General features: G+C 36.4%; 1 protein-coding gene across 2 annotated transcripts in view; it reads right to left on the bottom strand.

Annotated features, from left to right (window-relative positions):
* Positions 1-19,720, bottom strand: part of LOC132789708 (semaphorin-2A) — a 51,884-nt gene that overhangs the window by 22,033 nt on the left and 10,131 nt on the right. The window contains exons 1-2 of one of the 2 annotated variants that reach the window (XM_060797922.1): positions 5,823-5,927; positions 4,539-4,955 (exon numbers count right to left, since the gene is read on the bottom strand). The exons of the other annotated variant lie outside the window; for it this stretch is intronic. Coding sequence (XP_060653905.1) covers positions 4,539-4,698 — 160 coding nt within the window. The 5' untranslated portion in view covers positions 4,699-4,955; positions 5,823-5,927. Of the gene's footprint in view, positions 1-4,538; positions 4,956-5,822; positions 5,928-19,720 lie in introns of those variants that run through there. 2 annotated transcript variants of the gene reach the window in all.

The following is a 19,720-nucleotide window of genomic DNA, read 5'->3' as shown; positions in this document are numbered from 1 at the left end:
AAATGTTATATTATATCAATATACTAAACATAGTCTGTGGTATATTTCATTTTTTTTTCAGTACATTGATTTCGTATATTTTAATCATAAAAACACACTGTTTAACCGTTATTCAAAATACATAGCGGTTATCTCATAGTCGAGCACACTCGTTTGTAGGTTTCTTGTTCCTTATTTCATATTAATATTTATAACAATATAATTCTAATTATTTGACTATACTTAAGAATATAGTTTAAAGCACATCTTTTGTGCCTTCGTGACACAGTTTTAATGACCATTTTCACGATGACAATGGAACTCGGTTCAAAACAGCTGCATTGTGGGGGGAAGCGCCAAGACACACACAAAGCAGTGGCAAGTAGCAAGTGGCAAGTGTACTTGGTAAGTACTATAGTTGCAACTACTTATTTCGCTCATAAATTGTAGCGTCAAAGTTGTTGGAAAGAAACGTGATTTTGCTGTCGCTTATTAGTTCGAGTTGAGTTGAGTTGAGTTGAGCAAAAAGGACTTTAAAACATACTTTTTAATGATGGCTTTTGTCCTTTGCTGTGTCCTGTGTCCACACCCACAACTTGGCTGTTGCTGCTGCTAACATTATTAATTTTTGCGTCAGGTGTTCGGATTGAAACTCAATTTTGTAAGCGCTCTGCTCTGCTCTGCTCCTGTTGCAAAGTTTTCGTTAACACACTTTGGGCCGGACTGAATACAGCAAAGAGGCTGATCAAAGCGCAACTGGGACAGAGTAACCAACAAGGACACACTCACACACGCACACATACAGTGACATTTAGTGTTACCCCCTAGAGAGAGGGGAAAGAGGGAGAAAGCAGCTTTTCTGCCGTGCGTTCTCAGCTTTTGAGCTAACAGCTTTTGACATTGCATTAACGCCAGTTGGCGACGCGTTCGCTGCTGCTTTAGCACAGCTTGTCAACCTCGGTGGCAAGCAGGAACATGGTGCGGGGCAACGCCTGTACACTTCGTTACTCAATTTGTGGCAAGGAACTTTCATTATGTGTGTGCGCTGCGTAACATGTGACTCTCATAAAAGTCGACCCCGCGCCACACACAGCGACAAACACAAAAGCTTGAGTAGTACTTTACTGAAAACGTGTCACTGAGTTTTAATTGCGCGAACTCCAACACACACACACACACTCACACATACACACACTCACAGTAAGTACAACATTAGTGTTTTGTGCGTGGTCAGTGTTTGGATAACGCCTACACAGTTCAGCTTATCGCTTGCGTTTTATTGGGTCAAGCATTTGTGCAACAGTTTGAAATGCACCCCGTTACTTGCAGTGCATGCGCAACTGTGCAAGCAGTGCAATTGCAGATCACAAATAAATGTCTAGCTAAGCAGTGCAATTTCTTTGGTGCCTTTGCTAAACGGCTTCTTTGATCTGTTTTATTTATTGTTTCTTGAACTATAGATAGTCATCATATCATATTATAATTGTCAGACAGTTCCCCTTCACATTGTACAACACAAAAAACTAACAAGTTTCTCGACTTCGATAGAACTCTATAGAGACTGTGGCTGCTACCTGACTCGTCACCTTTTGTCCGTTTCCGTCTACCTAATGAAGTCATTCTATCAATAATGAGCAACTCTACACTCTTCACACAGCAGGGGCGTGGCCGAGCCGAAAAAAAAACAAAGGGCAACTGACAGGCAGACAGAGTTCTGTTCTCTTTCAGAGACAATTTAAAAATAGAACTACGAGAGCATCTGCTCGCAACGCTGAGTCAACAAATGAACTGACAAAAATCGGAGGAAACGGGGCGAAGTTCGTTGATGCAGCGGCGTGGAACGGAGGAGTGGGAAACGTGCTGCACTTTGGGGCATTTGGGACTTCACAGCTGGACGAGTGTGAGCGCATAAATTGTGATCAAATTCGAATGCAATTAATTTCACTAAATCAATAAAAATAACAATTTTTCATTGCATGTGGCCAAACACAAACTAAGCAACTTTATTCGGCCATGAAAATTTATAGTTGACATTTTATTTTGTATAGTTTTAAGCTCTCTCTTTATATTTTTTTTGTTTTCGGTGTTCTGTGTTGTGTTTGTGGCTTTTCGCTTAATTTATGGCTTAAACCACACACACACACACACACACGACTACATTTAAGCACATACATAGAAATATAAACGAGTCTCTAAAGCAGCTGCTGCATTTTTTAAGGAAGCGACAGCAACGTGCATATGGCTTAGTCAATAGACTGTACAGGAGCAAGAAGAGCCAGGAGCAAGGACACTCTACTCTGGACACCTCTATGCAGCATTCTGTGTTAAAAGTATGCGCAAACAACTTGAGCGTTTCCTTAATCGCCTCACGTTTCTGCTACAAGTGCTTAGCCGGCGAGTTTACTACAATATGCGTCAACAACAACAACAACGGCAACGAGGAAAAAAAAAAAATACAGTTTGTTGTTGCTGGAACGTGAACTTTGTGCTGCGGTTATAGCCGAGTCTGTCAGCCGTGTGTTGCATGCCACACTCACACACACACATACTCCGCCCCCTTTTGGACAGCATCTCTGAACGTGAACTATTAGAAAATGTTTACTGGACATGTACATGCAACATGAAGCTGCCTCTGTGCCACTGCGGCTGCTACGTATAAAAAGAACTTCAATAGACTATGAAAATAGTGCCAATCAAACTGCCTTTAGAAAATAGTTGCCAACCATTTGAATATGTGCTTTTTGTGCGATGTCTATTAACATTAACAGTCGCTTTAACAGCGCAATAACATAAGCGTAACATTAAGAAAACATTAATCGTTAATAACATTATTTGTTCAGGAATTAGGTTTATTTTTTATAATATTCTCTTGAATACAGTCTAGAAAATAGTTGTCAATCATTTAAATATGTTGTGGTTTTATGCTCTGTCCATTATTATGAACAGACACCTTAACAGCTCAATAACATTAGCATCGGCGCTTAATAATCTTGTGTCAACGATTGTTTTTAAGAAAACTGTCTTGGAAACAGTCTGGCAAATAGTTGGATAACATTTAAATATGTATATTAGTTAAATTGGTGTTTCATGCTCTCTCTATTAACATTTGCACTCGTCTTAACAGCGCAATAACATTCGTGTAACAAAAAAGGACAAATGGCTCATTTCATGTGCTTTTAATAAACACATATTTATTAAAGAAAATTTGTTTGTTTTTCAGATGTAAAATAGTTATCAAGTACCTAAATGTGTTGGTTTATTTGTGGTTATATGCTTTGTCTATTAACACTAACAGTAGCTTTAACAGCACAATAACATTGGCGTAACATTAATAGTTAATAACATTAGCTCATTACGTATGCGTTTAATAATCAGTTTCATTTCAATTTTGCAATTTGCTTCGTTTTCGATTCGTAGGAAATGTTGTTAAATTTATTGCATGCGTATATTTTCAAATTAAATTTTGCCGACAAAATGATTAATGAATCGTTTTTGGAGGCGACTTTAAAGGAAACAGAAACAGAAACCAAATAACATACAGTGAACAGCTTCCCAAGCTCATTTGGATTCGGTTAATGTAAATGACTCAATAAAGCGAATCATAATTTAACCGGTTTTTCAATCAGATGGTCGTAAAATTGCTTTTTCTTGTTTGAAAGAAATTGTGGTCTAAAAATGTACACAAAAAAGAAGAAGTATAAAACCTATTTGAGCTACTCGCGGCAACTTATTCGGGGGGCTTTGAACTTTCCAATGCGTTCTTATATATGCAGAGTATATAGCATAATCCCGCATTTTTAGTTAATATGTGTGTGATTACTTTGGTATTTATGCAATGCTGAAAAATGAATATGAATATGAATATGAATAACAATGCTTTCGCTCTGATATTAATATGCAAATTACACGATGCTGGAAAAATAATATAAATTACAACAATACAGAAGGACAACCAATGCATTAAAAAGTAGTCAGTGCTTAAAAAATATCATTTTTTTTTTTGCTTAAATGCCTGTGGCAATAATGACAAAAACGTGTTGGATTAATATCGCGGCCAATAAAATAAATAACAAAAACAATATTGCGGCAAATAAATTACAATTATATTTTTTTGTTTATTATTTTGATTGCATGTAAATTGAAAAATAATAGCGCTTCCCAAAGTACAGATTAAATTTTATTGATGATTTTTTCAAAATGCATTCGCGCTGAGTTTGCAATAAATAAACAATTGAGAATTAGCTAGATTGCTGACTAAGGAATGCAAAGTAAACAATGATTATTTAAACTTGATTGTGGAAACCCAGTTAATTGCGGGTCTGCATTTTCTTATTAAATATGTTACTCATTAACACTTAACAAAGAGGGCAAATTAGTTTATTAAGAAGTTTTTCTCAGAAAACCGTCTTGGAACATATTTAACATGTTATCAATGCAGTCAAAACACTAATTACACTGCTTTGCGTAAATCCGACTGCAAGCAGTGTAAATGCATTCCTGTTGGCATTGCAGAGTGGGGCTTAGACTATAAATATCGCGGATTTATATCATTAGTTTACCTCGCTTGTGTTTGCCATAACTGGACTGATCGTTGCCGGCACAGCAGGGTTGTTCATAGTAGAAATTCCATGTGTTTTCATAGTCGGCTGCAATTTGTTGTATTCCGCATGCCAGCAGAAGCAGCAGCAGTGGCAGCGAAAGAATCAATTGCACTTGCATGCTGAACCTGCTTGCACTGCTTGTTTTTCCTTACTTTTTTCTTTTTGGGTGTGGGCACACTGTGCTGCCCAAACCTCAATTGGATTACTGCGTTTTTTTCGCTTTAATTTGCAGTCGGCTCACTTCCACTCACACACGTTCACCCAACAAGAGAGAGAGGGCGAGTTGGGAAATGTTTTCGATGCTGTTTGTTGATCCAAATGGCAACCGCTGGCAATTTACTTGCCAAGCCGCATGAAAAAAGTCCTTTTAAATAACTGTTAACACATTTAAGTTGTATTATTTTTAATGGTCGCGCAATATTTTTACACTTGTTCCGCAATTGCGATGAAATTGATTTTCCAGCAGCAGCGGAAAATGGATTTTAAATGCGCAATGCGTGGTAACAATTTCGATTTGATTAATTATAAATGCAGACTCACACACACACATAAACAATTGAGCATACACACATAACGAGTGTAGTTTGAATTTTTACAGTTTCGCGCGTTTGTGCATTCAATTTTCGAGGCATTTAGCACTCGACAATTGATAAAAAAGAATAAGGTACACACAGCATAAACACATAAAAAACCAGGCGACAAACTGGTTTCAGTAGTTGGAACCCACGCAGCAACAACCACAACAACGACAACAAAGAGCAGGCCGAAAAATTCTTCAACATTTCCGCCAAGCGATCGGACAAGTGCGAGCGAGAGGCTATGTGCGAGCGGCGCAACATGTAAACAAGCTGCTTTGCGAGGTTGCCAGAGCGTCGGCGCACACTCTTTTTGTTCATTTTATTGCTTAATTTAAATTTGCAGATAACCAAGATTCACTTAACCAAGAAGGTGAAATACTAGACTCTTTGCTTTAGCTATCAGTTTCATTTAAAACATCTGTTGCGCGTATGCCTCTCTTTCTTTTTTAATCTGGCACCTCAAGTACTGCTTGCATTGCAATGCAAGAAATGTATACATTGACATATGTACGTATGTGTATGAGCGTATGTGCATACACACATAGGTCAAGATGCATACACACTAAATAAATACAAAAAAAATAGCAATCGTTATATGAGAAAATTGCTCAATAAATTGTGTTGTGGGCATCTGCAGCACTCTTTGTTTGGAACTAATATGTACATTCACGAATATCCGAAAGGCTATTTCCAATACAAAAACGACAATTCACATCATATAAAAACCGAACGCAGCCACAGACGCGCAAACTGTGTTAAAAGACAACAAGATCACTGACGGGTGTGACCGCAGGTGGAATTTAAAAATAATCCACTAAGTGTTTACCATTTGCACCGTAAGCACAAGTTATTAGTGCGTGTACACTGTTTCAGGTATATTAGTATTTTTAAAAAGTCATTTGGTTTTTATTCTCATTTATTCGATATATAAGTTTTAGAATTGTCAACATAACAAATTTTTCAATTTATTCGTTAAAAAAGTAATAAATAAAAATCGAGCAAAAGGCGAGTAAAGTGCACATCTGGTATTTTTAGTATTTTTCTGGTCATACTGATCAGAGGTTCCATGAATTAGTGAGGCAGTCTTCAGCAATCGGTGTTCATATATCGATAATATGTTGGCGCGTGGGAAATACTTAATTTAAATTGAAGCCAAACAATACTGACAGGCCATAATTCAATTAACGCCTTGTTAATTTGAAATCGCATCAACAACAGATGGCACAAAGAGTATATTTAACTTGTGCACTGAACTCTCAAATGATTTAATAACAATGGAAATCAATAGAAAGTAATTTTCAATATTTCATTTGGTCATCGTGGACATATTTCATTTGTGATTTATCATGAATTTCATAAACGGCATTTTCTCGAATGTGTTGTCGGTTTGCCTTTGCTCGATTTGCGGCATTTTCGCCACAAATAAAAGCCTAAAAGCAACAAAATGCGGCCGCACGACGCATAATTCCCAGACTGGGTGGCCAACTGGAATTTAAAATGGACACCTTGCTTTGAATACCAACTGTGAGGCTAAGATGAGGTTAGGGGCAAGGGGTGGAGAACAGAAAAGCCGTGGGCTGCATGTGGCATCATGGTCATGGCTATTCTGGAAGTTTTTGCTGGGAAAGCGGCAACACGTTCTAACACGTTTGCTAGACAAAATTGTTTCAAAACGGAAAAGTATGCTAAAATTGCAGCACGCGCCGTCGTCTGGTTGATTCTTCTCATTTTGCATTGCAGTTTCAATTTTGGAATGCAAAGTCGTGCACGACGCTTCCTCTTTGTGTTTGTATGTTGTCTGTGTGTTTGTATGTGTGTGTGGCTATTCTAAAGTGCCTCTTGCTCTGTCTCTCCATTCGCATTGTCTTTACTTCTTTCTGTCTCTGTCTAGCTAGCTGTCTAGCTGTCTGTGCTTAATGCTCGGTGCTCAAAATGTGATTATTTTAAATGCTGCCGCCTGCTGCCGACGACGCCGGCGACATAACAATTTTGAATGGAGCTCGAAATAAAAGTCATTTTGTTAAGCAGACAAACGCACTCAAAGCGAAACGTCGTTTCACCTGCACTACGCACACACACACACACATGTATAGATATGCATGCCATTGACGTTGTCTGGTCTGGTCTGGTCTCTCTGTTTTTACCTTTGGGCGGCAATTAAAAACAGTTTGGCAGTCACAGTCGCTGCTGCAATTGAATCTCTTGCGGCGCCACAAAGTATGCAATGGCTTCTCTCTTAAATACGTCTTCACTACACATACATACGAAAGTGTGAGTAGTTATACACATACATACATATATATTTAATTAAAAGGCAAGCCGTTTATGTTTTCATTTTTGGCAAGTGCGTCCTTTATGCTGCGCCGCATTTAATATCTGCAATTGTCAATGGAACTAGCTCACTTGTCTCATTCTCTCGCTGACTATCTCTTTCTGTCTGTCTATCTGTTTGTCTGTTTGCCTGCTAATGAGTTTTCGCAGCGTCGCCTTGCCTCATTATGCCGCATGCATCATGTTTGTCTCTCTCGCCATGATACTCTTGAAAATTTTGACACATGCTACACACACACAGACACAACACGCATACACACATAGTCACTCATTTTGGTGGCTGCTTTGATGTCGTATACACTTTTTCCTTTCGTTACATTTTGTTTTTCATTTTTTTTTCTCCCTTTTTTGGCAGCTTTTCAAGTGCAGCAGCTCTTAACATTGTTGTTGTTTGTATCCAAGTTGTTGTTGTTGTTGTTGTCGTTGTCATTGTCATTTGTTTTCGCATACAGCAGCAAAACGTTTCTTTACACAATGTCAACTTTCAACAAAGGACTTTAATTAAGTCCTTAATGACAGCTTAATTTAGCGCACTTTGGGCACACTTCGTGTGCTTTGACACATGCCAAAGACCGCTTCCCACCCCACTCCTCATTATCTACGCTCTCACTCTTCTTCTCTCTCCCCCATTTCTCATTGCTTCTTTCCTGTTTTTCGCTATTTGTCTGTGTTGTTAGTTTCGCCTTTCCTCTTGCATAATTTACATGACCATTTAATACCTTAAGCTCCTGAAATAGCATTTTGATGATCAACAAATAAAAACATGGCAAACTTGCTGCTTGACCAACAATGTTATTGTTGTTGTCACAGTTGTTGTATTGCTGTTGTGTTGTTATTGTCTGGTGTCTGTGGTCACTCAAGCTGTCAGCAGCGAGCGGCAACTTTTATGCATTATATAAAAAGTTGCACAAATAACCAAAGAACAGCGGCAACAACAAGAAAAACAGGCAAAAAAGTGATAAAAACTATTTGTAGTGTTGTCGTTGTCGTGGTTATTGTTGTTGTTGTTGTTGTCGTTTTCGTTGTCGTTGTTATTGTGCCCAAGTTGGCTTACTCAAGTTACTTACAAAGATTTCAATGCACTTTACTCAGCAACTTGTTCGCGCAGAAAAAAAGAGTGACCAGGCAACAACGACAACAATTTGACTTCTGCAAACTGTCAGAGCAAGCAAATGGCACTAAATATTAAGTTTGCCTTTGCAACTTGACCAGCAAGAAGGAGAAGAAGAAGAAGACGTAGACCTTAACGTAAACTGTTGGGCAGGCTCAACACAGGACGACAAACAGCGCAAAACTTGGACGGGGCCAAAACTAATGAAAGCTTTTGTGAGCTGCGTGTGTGCGAGTGAGTGTGAGTGTGTGTGTGTGGTGTGGTGTGTTGCTGCTGTTACTTTGCAAAGTTTTTGCCTTTTGGCTCGACCACAGAATTTCTCATGAGCTACACAACTACGAGTGTATAAAAACAACAACAGAGCGGCACTTATTTCAAGTTCAATTAATTTTAAGTGCGGCGGCCATTGTATTGCACATGCTTCTTCTTCTTGTTCTCGTTCTTCTTCTTCTTCTTCTACATCTCTCTTTGGTTTCTGTTCTTGTTGCTGCGGCTTTTTGTTTGCTCTGCATGGCTTGTTTGTTTGTTTACTTGTGTTTTCTACCTCAACTTCAGTCAGACATGCAATGTCAACGCCTGTATTTATGCTATAAATAATGCAACATATTTTGCATAATGACAACTTTGGGCCCCAAATACCGCATCGCATCGAAGCAAAATGTTGTTGGCGTTGCGTTTATGCAACCGCAACGAAGCCTAATTGTATGTTGCACAAATTATATGCGTGTGGCAGCCACAGCAAACAAGCGTCGTTGCATAGTTTTGTGGCACAACAAATCGAATTCGCCAATGAACCATGCGATATTCGAAATAACAATAATATGAATGGAAAACACTTGAAATGAAGACAGCAATGAAGACATGTGCCAGAAAGTTAGACTATATTTAAATTAATTCAATCAATTTGGCAAATAAATCAAATTAAATAAGCTAAGAAAATGACAATTGCAGAAAATAATTCAAAAGAGTTAAATCAATTTAACAAATAAAATTGCAACAACTAGCGGCATTAAATTTATTCATTGTGCTAATAGAACAATCCTTTAGAAAACAGCTCAGTTCAAAGACAACACAATGAATTTCAAAAGATATATATTATATTTATGGGTTATTGACATGTTTGTAATGCAAAACCAAATAAATGTCATTGTAACAATACAGTTACATTTCAAGTGACTAAAAAATATCCAATGCAGTTATTTGTATAAAAAATTAATGAATTCTCAAACAAAAAAAAAAAACAAGAAAAAAAGCTTAAAGCATAAAAACTGTTATCCAATATGCAAAAGCATACTTTAAAACTGCTTTAGGCGTTGTTCAGCAAAAAAAGCTTGTGGAGCTTTGTGGAATAGTATTTTTTAAAATATCAATTAAATGCCGCATTTGAGTAGTTGGCAATCAAACAGTATTTTTTTTTTTTTTGCTTTTGTATAGTATTTGGTTACAGTTAAAAATTCATTAAACTACTGTTTATTTCCATAAGCTTTTGTTGATTTTTCTGCATTTCATTGGCATATTTTTTTAATGCACAAAAAAAAAAACTGCGCTACATGCACGTTAATTTAGTTGCGATGCTTTTTATGGCCAAAAGCGGATTTGCTGCAACTTAAAGTTGCATTTAATGTGAAAAATGCCAAGCCTTGATTTGAAGTATGTGTGTGTGTGTGTGTGTGAGAGAGAGAGAGAGAAGAGTGTGAGTGACACGCGACAGGGATTAATGTCAGCTAACATGACATTTAGCGCTGAAGAACTGAGAGACTCAGAGGCGGCCTAGGACAAAGTCAAGTTCTAGTCACAGTACAGCGACGTCTGTGTCACGGCCACCGCAACAGCAACAGCAGCAGGAGAAATAACAACAAAAACAACTGCAGACAGCGATAACAACAAAAGCCAAAAGGCAAATCTTGTCTAGCTGCCGTCTGGGTCGAGAGAAAGAATAAAGAAGAGTGTAAGGTGCACAGAGATGAGTGCAGTGAACAAACAAGCGATAGAGACAGCAACAGTTGAATGGAAAGAGATAGCAATCAGCTAGCCAGGAAGTGGCAAAGTCTAACTCTCTCTCTCTCTGTGTGTGGTGCATAATTAAAAAACCATTTGGGCGACGTGGTTCAACTACTTTCGGATTTATATTGTGTCACTCAATGCAAATGCAGCAGACGGTGTAAAATTCGTTGCATTTCAAATGCGTCGGCAGCAGCACAAAAGCAACAACAACAACACCGACGACAACGACAACAACTAAAACAACGTGATGAACAGAAAAGGAAAAAAGCGTCGCATTCACAAACATTCACAAAAGGAATCAACAGACTAGAAGAAGTGCTTGCAAAACTTTTGCCGTCTTCTGATAAATGTTAGAACTTTGCCAGAAATCACTTTAAAACTGTTAGTTCAGAATGTATTTGGTTCATCTGAAAGATACTTTCCATCTGACGCGAACATATCAGCAAGTGTGTGCTATCTACTTATTTATATCTTTGGGGTAGTTCATTTTATGAAGTGAGGACAGTTTTGCAATGTTTTAGAGTAATAATTAGTTGAGAAATTCTTTACAGCAATAATTTTAGTCTTGACTGAAAGCATTTTATGACTGCAGAACTAAGAGACTTTTTCTTTTTCTTTTCCTTCATCAGTCGCTCTAATTATGTTATTTTTCTAGTTGTGGCCATTTGATTTCCTTTTTTTCGGTTTTAATATGGTTTTTCCTTATTAGTTTTCTGTCTACTTCTTCTAGTTTTTACTAATTATGTCTTTTTTACTTAGTTAACTTTATTTCAAATTTATTTTTAATTACTTGTTAATCAACGTATTCTTTGCTTCAATCAAAAGATTGTGTAATTTCTTTGAGATCTACAAAATTTATGTTTATTCAAATATCATATTCTCTGGAACTACAAAAAAAAAAATACAATCTGTAGAAAGGTAATATTTCATTTATTTCAATTCGTTATTTTCTTTTTAATCAATTTTTATCGACCACGTACAAATAGCGATTTACTATCGATTTCCTAATTTCTTCCTTACGATATTTTCTTATTTCGAGTGTTGTGTAGTACTTAATTACAGTGTTGAGAGTGCGTTAACTTATTAACTTCGTTGGTGTTGTATAATGCATACAGATTTATGGAAAATAAAAGAAGCAACTCCACAAATCTAAGAATGTTGTGAAATATTAAAAGATTTGAGTTGGCACAAGTTAATTTAATTGTTTTAAATTATTATTAATGAAGTGAAGTTTCACAATCAATTATGTGCAGTGTGGTGAAGAAAAAACACTTCCATATAAAATGTTCTTATTTGTTTGAGCTTTACTATTAAATTCAAATTCTTTTAGTAAAATATAGCCCGAAGTCCGTTTTAGCTAAATTACTATTGACCATGTTTCAATAAAGCCAATTCTCTGTAATAACTCATTTGCCTTTGGGCTGTCCAGGTGCTGTCATCGTCAGTTGCCAAAGCAAAAGCAAAAGCAAAGGTTTGTGGCCTAAACTCTTTTAATTAAATTTAGAATAATGAAAAATTAGCAATATAAAAGCTCAGCAACAAAAGTGGAAATCTGCAGCTGATGAAGGCAGTGTCGAGTGGCGGCAACAGCAAAGATGACAGCAGTTGCCACAGCAGCAGCGGCACCAACAGCGGCAACATGAAGACTTTGTTGCCACTGAGTGTTGCCTGTTGTGGCCCCGTTCGTCACTTAAGCACAGAAGCCGCAGCCGCAGTAGCAGCAGCCAGCGTTGTTGCATTTGCAGCAGCAATTGCTCCACAAAGGCTGAAAGGATGAGGCTGAAGCTGAGGATGAGGATGAAGCGCCTTCGCCTCAGCTTCAGGCTCAACCGAAAAGCCAAACCGCACGCTAACAAGCTGGCAGCATGGGCCAAAAGTGCGCTTGACGGGGGTTGGCTTTGGCTTGAAAATTAGTTGGCAGCAAGTTGCGGGTGAGAGGTAATTGCAGCATCAGCAAAATGCTGCTCAGCACAACAATATGGCAGCAAGTACATTGAGGCGGCTGGCTCTGTGTAACTTTGTGTGTGACCCATACGCACAATGCAACAGCAAAACAATTAACAGCAAAGACGAGGGAGGCGAAAGGGGAAGGCTTGCTTTGGTCTCTGCACCGACATCTCATGCATAAATCATCTGGCAGAATTTTAATTCCGAATGTCAAACTGACATAACAAAGCTGGGCGCATAGGCAAAACGGCAAACGCTTGCGCTCGTTTTGCATCTAGGGATTTTTGCCTTCGATTTTCGCTTCTGACATGTTGGTATTCAAATTGCCGTTTGTTAGGCCCGTTTGCAGCAAGCAGCCAGAACTCTGCCTCTGACTCTGCTACTGACTCTGCCTCATACTGCAATCCAATTCGGTTTGGTCTCAGTTCCAGGTGCAGTTTGCAATTGTTGCCTCGTCCATGTCTTTGGACAGGATAATAATTGAATTTCAAAGGCAACGATGACAATGACAGCAAAAAGTCAGCACACACATACTCGTACGTTGCACATAGTTCGTCTTGTTTGTAGTTTGTGCATAGTTCTAGTTGCCACAGCAAAGTTGCCACAAAATGCCAGATTATGAATTTATCAATGTCGCAGGTTTATTGAAATTGATTTCCGCTCTTCAGAGGCAGTTGCATTTGCGTTTCCGTTGTCGTTCTCGTTGCGCAACAAGAGTTCCTGTTGTCTCATGTCTCATGTCGACTTGCATTTATGCAAATAACACAAACGAATAGAGAGAAGGAGAAGGATGAATGACAGAGTCATGTATAAGTTTATTACATTTGCTCATAATTGATTGAGCAGCTTCGGCGATGTTTGCATCATGGGAAAGGGAACAGTTCATTACTTCATATTCATTTGCATTAGATCAAGCTAAATATTCTATTCTATATTAAGATGAATTTTCAATTTTTCATTTTTGTTTTTCACTTGGAATTTTTGAGCTGCGTTTGAAAGTAGACACAATTTTCAATTTCAATTTTATTTTTGCATAATCGTAAGGTGTTCTCATTGAATTCATGCTGCACTCGGAGAGGAGAAATACCCATCAGAACTTTACTAAATTCCTTTTGATGGGGAGACTTTTCCTTTGTTTGCTGCCGACTCGACTCGACTCGACTCGACTCGAGTCTGTCTGGGCTTGAAAGCCAATGCATCATTAGCAAAAAAAGAGAGACTGAAATTATGAAATGACTTAGTAGTATTTTCAGAATTCAGAATTCTTCAGAGTGTCTTTTCGGTATTGTAAACGACGACAGCACATTATTAATTGCACAGTCTCCCATGGAATACTTGCCTTTATTATTGTCTGTCTATCTGAATGCCTCTCACTCTCCTTCGCTCTGCGTCTGTCTGATTGCGCAGCACAAACAATGGATTGTGCCTTTGTTGCCATTAAGTAAGTAGGCTTACTAAGTTGCAGCTGCAGCAACAATTCATTGTTCAATTTTAAGCGTATTACAAATGCGAACCAAGTAGCGTCTTTATACCCTTTCGCTGAGTCTAATGGCAAAACGTCTAATGAGTGCCATAAGTTTTGTTATTAAATTTCGATTATGTAGCTAATTAAATGAGATAATAAATGAATATACGTCAAGTTATTATAATAAAAAGTAAGTGCTTATTTTTTAGATGATGTTCAATCTCCAAACTATTTCATTTATCAATTTAGTGCGCCACATTTTATGAGTTTTTTTTAGTCAACTCGGAAACTTCGGCTAATATTTAAGAAATTTATTTCTTAATTTTCAATTTCATTTTATAAATTATTTGAATGGTCGTATAACGTTTCATTCAATTGAGAAAGTAGAGTTGTTAAAAAATGTTAAATTAAGCAATTACGTTTAAAGTAATATTGGACATATTATTTAAGATTGTATATAATAATCGTAAATTCAAATAATGGAGGATTTCTAAATGTATTTATTTGCTTTTATAGAGTATTCTTTTATCGTTTACGCCTTAAGCAATGTGAAAGTTTGTCAGCTGCGTTTTGTAAATTTTTTGTAGCATACCTTTGAGCGCAACCCGCTTGTTTCTGACATTTGTGTTTTGTCACGACAAAGCCACAGAAACAGAGCGGAATAGAAAGCCAGAAATAGATCAAGAGAGAAGGAGAGAAGTGTAGAAAGAGATAGAAAGTCGTTTACACACACATGGACACTAAACTCGTTGCGACTCAAGTGCAAATAAGCAATAAGGCGTCGAGTGTGTAAATCATTTGGCATTTTCAATTTTACTTCAACATCAACTTGAGCTTCAACCACAGGCAACAACTACTTGGAGCTAGGTGAAGTTGACCAGAAAAGCGCCCAGCTCTCAAAGTGGCACAGCACAGAGAAATGGAAACTTTTTGGTGGCACATGGAAAACATCTCTTGCTCCATCCACATGGCCAATGGCTACTTGTGTTTTCAGTGCACTTGTTTTAGTTGTCTATGGATGCGCTTGTATGCACATTCCCGCATTCACATTCACATTCACATTCACATTCACATTCACATTCACATTCACATACTCGTAATTGTGCTTAACATGAAGTTTTACTACTTAAAAGATCCCCTACTACACATACTATAGTACATATATATATTCTATTTCGAAAATAAGCCTTTTTGTTAGTGGCATTGAGTGCTGTTTGGTTTCGTTTGGGATTGCTTTGTATTCCTGGCTTAGGGTTGAGTTGGGGTTGAGACTCGTTTCCTCGTCATGCAGCTGCCACTTGGGAGCGCATATCCACATGCCTCTGCAATTGACGTGCTAACCAACAACACTGTGAGTACTTCAGTTAGTTTGTGTGTGTGCCTGATCTCTTTCTCTTTTGAGTATGCAACGTGCTGCCCCACCGATTGCTACTCTAATTTTCCCTTTTTGCCACTCTTGTGCCTTCTCTCTGCTCGAACTGCCTTCGAACAGACGTATTGCAGTTTTGCATATGTCCATTCTTTGTTCAATTGTTGTTGTTGCCTGTGTGTTTGTTTGGTGTTGATTCCCCAGCGTGTTTGTCTATTGTTATTGCTCTTGCCCAGCATTTTACATCAAACTCTGTAGTGCCAAGCTGTCCGTCCGTCTGTCCGTCTGTCTGTCTCTTACTCTCTAGGAAGTCTGTCCAACTGTCTAGCTGTTGCTTTGTTTAGTTGGCGTATTTGTTACCAGGACACGGATGCAACTTTTGGGCCACTCTTATGCAAAATGCATGTACTACACTCCGAGTTGTTGTCTAAAACTTTGTGCCCTGAGATTTTGGTGCTGCGTAAAACCCACAATACAAATTGGCAGCTTTAAAATAACATTGAAGTTGCTTTTTAGCTTGTTTCTGTAATTACGTCACACAGCTTGCGCAAATATGACAGCTAAAAAATTAATTATTTGGGCCATAATTTGACCCCCAGCATTGCGCGCACACCATCATACACACACACACACACCCATACAAAAAAGTTGAAATCGAAAAACCGTGCGCGTCCCTTTGAAGTGCTCGCAACACGGGCCGCACAGCTGGAGGCTGCAACTGAAAGTTGCTTTATTTCCTACCTGAAATGTTGCTGCCTCCGGGCAACAGCAACTCGCTGTTAGTAGTTGCCTTCCAAATATTTTCGCATTTAAAAATTGCGCCTATTTTTAGTAATGATTACAACAAAATCCAACCAAATAACTCCGCCATCGTTGCTGACCTTATGCCATCCACAGGAAATTAGCCTTGTTAGTGCCAAGTTTTTAATAGCAATTTCCCAAAAATTTCAATTTATGCCGAACCTCATTTAAATTAGCAGCATTATTTTGCATCAATTTACGTACTTTCAAAGGGCTTTTCAGGGAAGATTTATTTTCTATTTCAACAAATTTATTTATAGTCTAAGATTATGTACAAAATAAAACACTATATAAAAATTAAAAATAAAAATCCAGGATATCAATTCAATTTTAATTTATGTTGAATTAGTGATATTTTGCATGACTTTTCTTACTTTGAAGGCAAGTTAATATTTCTATTTAAAAAATTGTGTTCATAGTTATTATTTAAATTGTTTAGGTTGCTGTTTAAAATATAAATCTTCTTATAATTGGCTTATCATGTAAAATGTACTTTCTGAATTGCAAAATTGATTTATAGTTTATGTCTAAAGTGTTGATTAAGATAACAATTTTGCACATGATTTCAATTTGAATTTATGTTGAATCTCATATAAATTAGCATATATTTTCAAACTCTCTCTCTCTCTCATTTAAATTTGCATAAATTTTCTAGCTTCAAAAAGCTTTTTGAAGACAATATTAATTTCCTATTTTTAAAAAATAATTGATGCTTTGACAAGAAAGATCTATTGTGAAATAAATTTCAGTTTAACATCAAAATTTTTGCACATCAATTCAACTTTAATTCATTTTGTGTTTTGTATAAATTAGCATAAATTTGCATACTTTCAAAAAATGGATTTCTTATTTTAACAAAATAAATTTATAAATATAAATTTGAAATATAAATTTTGAATATTAATTAATTCAATTTCAATTTGTGTTTATTCTGTTTAAATTTTCATACTTTCAAAGCAAGACGATTTTTTTTTTGTTCTTTAAATAGATTCAAGATATTTGTTTTGCTATTTATGTTAAAATCAAAATCATATAGGGCATCTTATAATTAATAGTTTAAAATGCTGTTTAAAATAAAAATCTTGCTTATCAATTCATTTTCAATTTATGTTGAAGTTTATATAAATTAGCATACATTTTTGTACTTTTATAATGCTTCACAAGCTAGATGTGTTTTATATTCTTGATATTTAAAATGCAGTTTAAAAAAAAAGCTTGTATGTCAAAGGCTTGAGAATATTTTGGATCAACAGAGAAGTTGAATGCAATTATCGTAGAATTTCATTACTCGAAATGAGTTTCGTCTTTTGCTTTAGTAAACAAATTAATAAACTTTATTCTAATCGGCTGTCATAAGCTTCAAAATTAAACGTATGAATTAATTCACATGCTTAATAATGCTGAATTACAGGACTGCTCGAATAGGAAATACCCTGTAAATCACATAGTTAACTACAAAACAAAATCAACTAAATTTTAATATATCAGCTTATTTATAGGCACACTTTTACTACTTATATCACAGCGATCAAAAATGTTGTCTAATATCTGTCAGTGTTTAGACACCAGTTGTCAATTTACAGGGTATAGAAATGCGCACTAACGCAATTAAGTGACGCGCTGTGAAAAAGGAATGATAAGTAAACATGACAAGGCTTTTAAGTTTATTGCGCCAGCCAACTCTCATTTGGCTCATGCCAGAGCAAGGACATTTAACTACGCCATAACCTTCTCCATTCCCCTCCTCCTCCTCTTATGTGCCGTTCCCATGCATTAAGGGTGCACCGGCATATGCGAGCTGTGTGTGGTGGCTTCTACTTTCCTTTTTTTTTTTTCCTTTTTGTGTTTCTGTATTTTCCTATGGTTTTTCATCCCATGACGGAGGGGGGATGGGAAATTGTGCACTTACTGTCACTTTTCATATGCAAAGCACTTTGTGTCTGTCGCTAATTTAATAATATTCAGCATTTTACAAGCGGAGCAGACATTCAAAATGTTTGCGGCAATGCTGTCGACCAGAGTTACAAAGTGTCCAATTAAATGATTTTTACCCTGTCGTTAGACCTAGCCATTGAATGGGAATAGCGAATGTTCTCTCATGGATCCACCTGGTTGCCCTCAGTCTTCTTCTCCCTTCCTCTCTCTCCATCTCTCTCTCCGCATCCACTCGCGATTTTTTCACAGTCAGTGCATTTTGCAATAAATATCCGAAATTGCAATTGGCAAACACACACGCAAACTATTTGGCAAGCATTTTGGCTACGGAAGTTGTGAAAAATCGTTGACAAGCGACAAAACACTTGACAGCGTCAGCAGCCCAAGGAAACAGCAGCAACAAAAAATCCAGCCAAAAAATGTCACAGTCACACAAAAAATATATGTATATAGAGAAAGAAAGCAAAACAAAAACCAAAACCAAATCACAGCGAGCTGCAACGACAACATGGAACAATGTGTTTGCCTCTAGTGAAGCACAGCAAGATATCCTATAGTTAACATTCTTTTTATTAGAGGAATTTATAGGTAGAAAATAGGGAGATTACAATTACGCTTCCATTTTATCATTTTCTATATTTTAATATTTTTATATTTCGACATTTGGTAGAATCTTTTATAGAACATATTTTCTAGCAACATCGATTTGCTTATAAAATGTATATTTAAGTGTTAGAAAGGACAAGTTAATTATATAATATACTATTATTTTTTTATATTATATATTATTATTATATATTTATATTATTAATAATAAGTTAGTATGTGGCTTAAGAAATGTTATCTAATTACCTATATACTAATTAATAGGGTTGTCGAAAATTTTAAAAAATATCGTATCGATGATATTGTTTTTATCAAATAATATGATAATAATATTTCCAAATATCACCGAAAAATATCGATATATTTGATATTTTTGATTTTAAAAAAAAAATGTTTTTTCCTGGATAATAAAAAGAAAATAAGTTTTATAAACTTAAATTTTTTAATTATATGTTTAATCAATATATATATATATATATATATATATATATATATACATGTCTTATGTCTTATATGTATCTAAATGTAACATCAAGCCCAATTGGCAGAATTTAAAGATTTTAAAAACACTCTTTACTTTACGTGTATGTCCGTCAAAAATTGCAAAAATTTCGCTATGCTTATTGCGCAAGTGCGACGACAGATTCGATGAATTACCGCTGGTTTTAATTGTTTTCTCACAATGAATGTACTTCGCGGTGCCGCCTGTTATGTTTGTGTAATTTGATTTAACATTCATTTTTCCCTTTATTCTTCTGTCAAATTTCAAATTTAATTTAAGTTTAAATTGAAAGTTTCAATCGACGCTTTGAATTTAGAGTAACCAAGGAAAAAAATATCAAAAAAAAATATCGTGATTTCGATATTTGGGCAAAAAAAATATCACGATATAAATATATCATTTTTAGAAAAAAATATCGATATATTGATATTTTGATATATTATCAACAACCCTACTAATTAAGTAATATTTTTGAAACACTTTCTTTCGTC

The sequence above is a fragment of the Drosophila nasuta genome, chromosome 3, assembly GCF_023558535.2.
Source record: "Drosophila nasuta strain 15112-1781.00 chromosome 3, ASM2355853v1, whole genome shotgun sequence".
NCBI classification, from domain to species: domain Eukaryota; kingdom Metazoa; phylum Arthropoda; class Insecta; order Diptera; family Drosophilidae; genus Drosophila; species Drosophila nasuta.
Note: the sequence above shows the minus strand (reverse complement) of the source record. Positions and strands in the feature narration are given on the sequence as shown.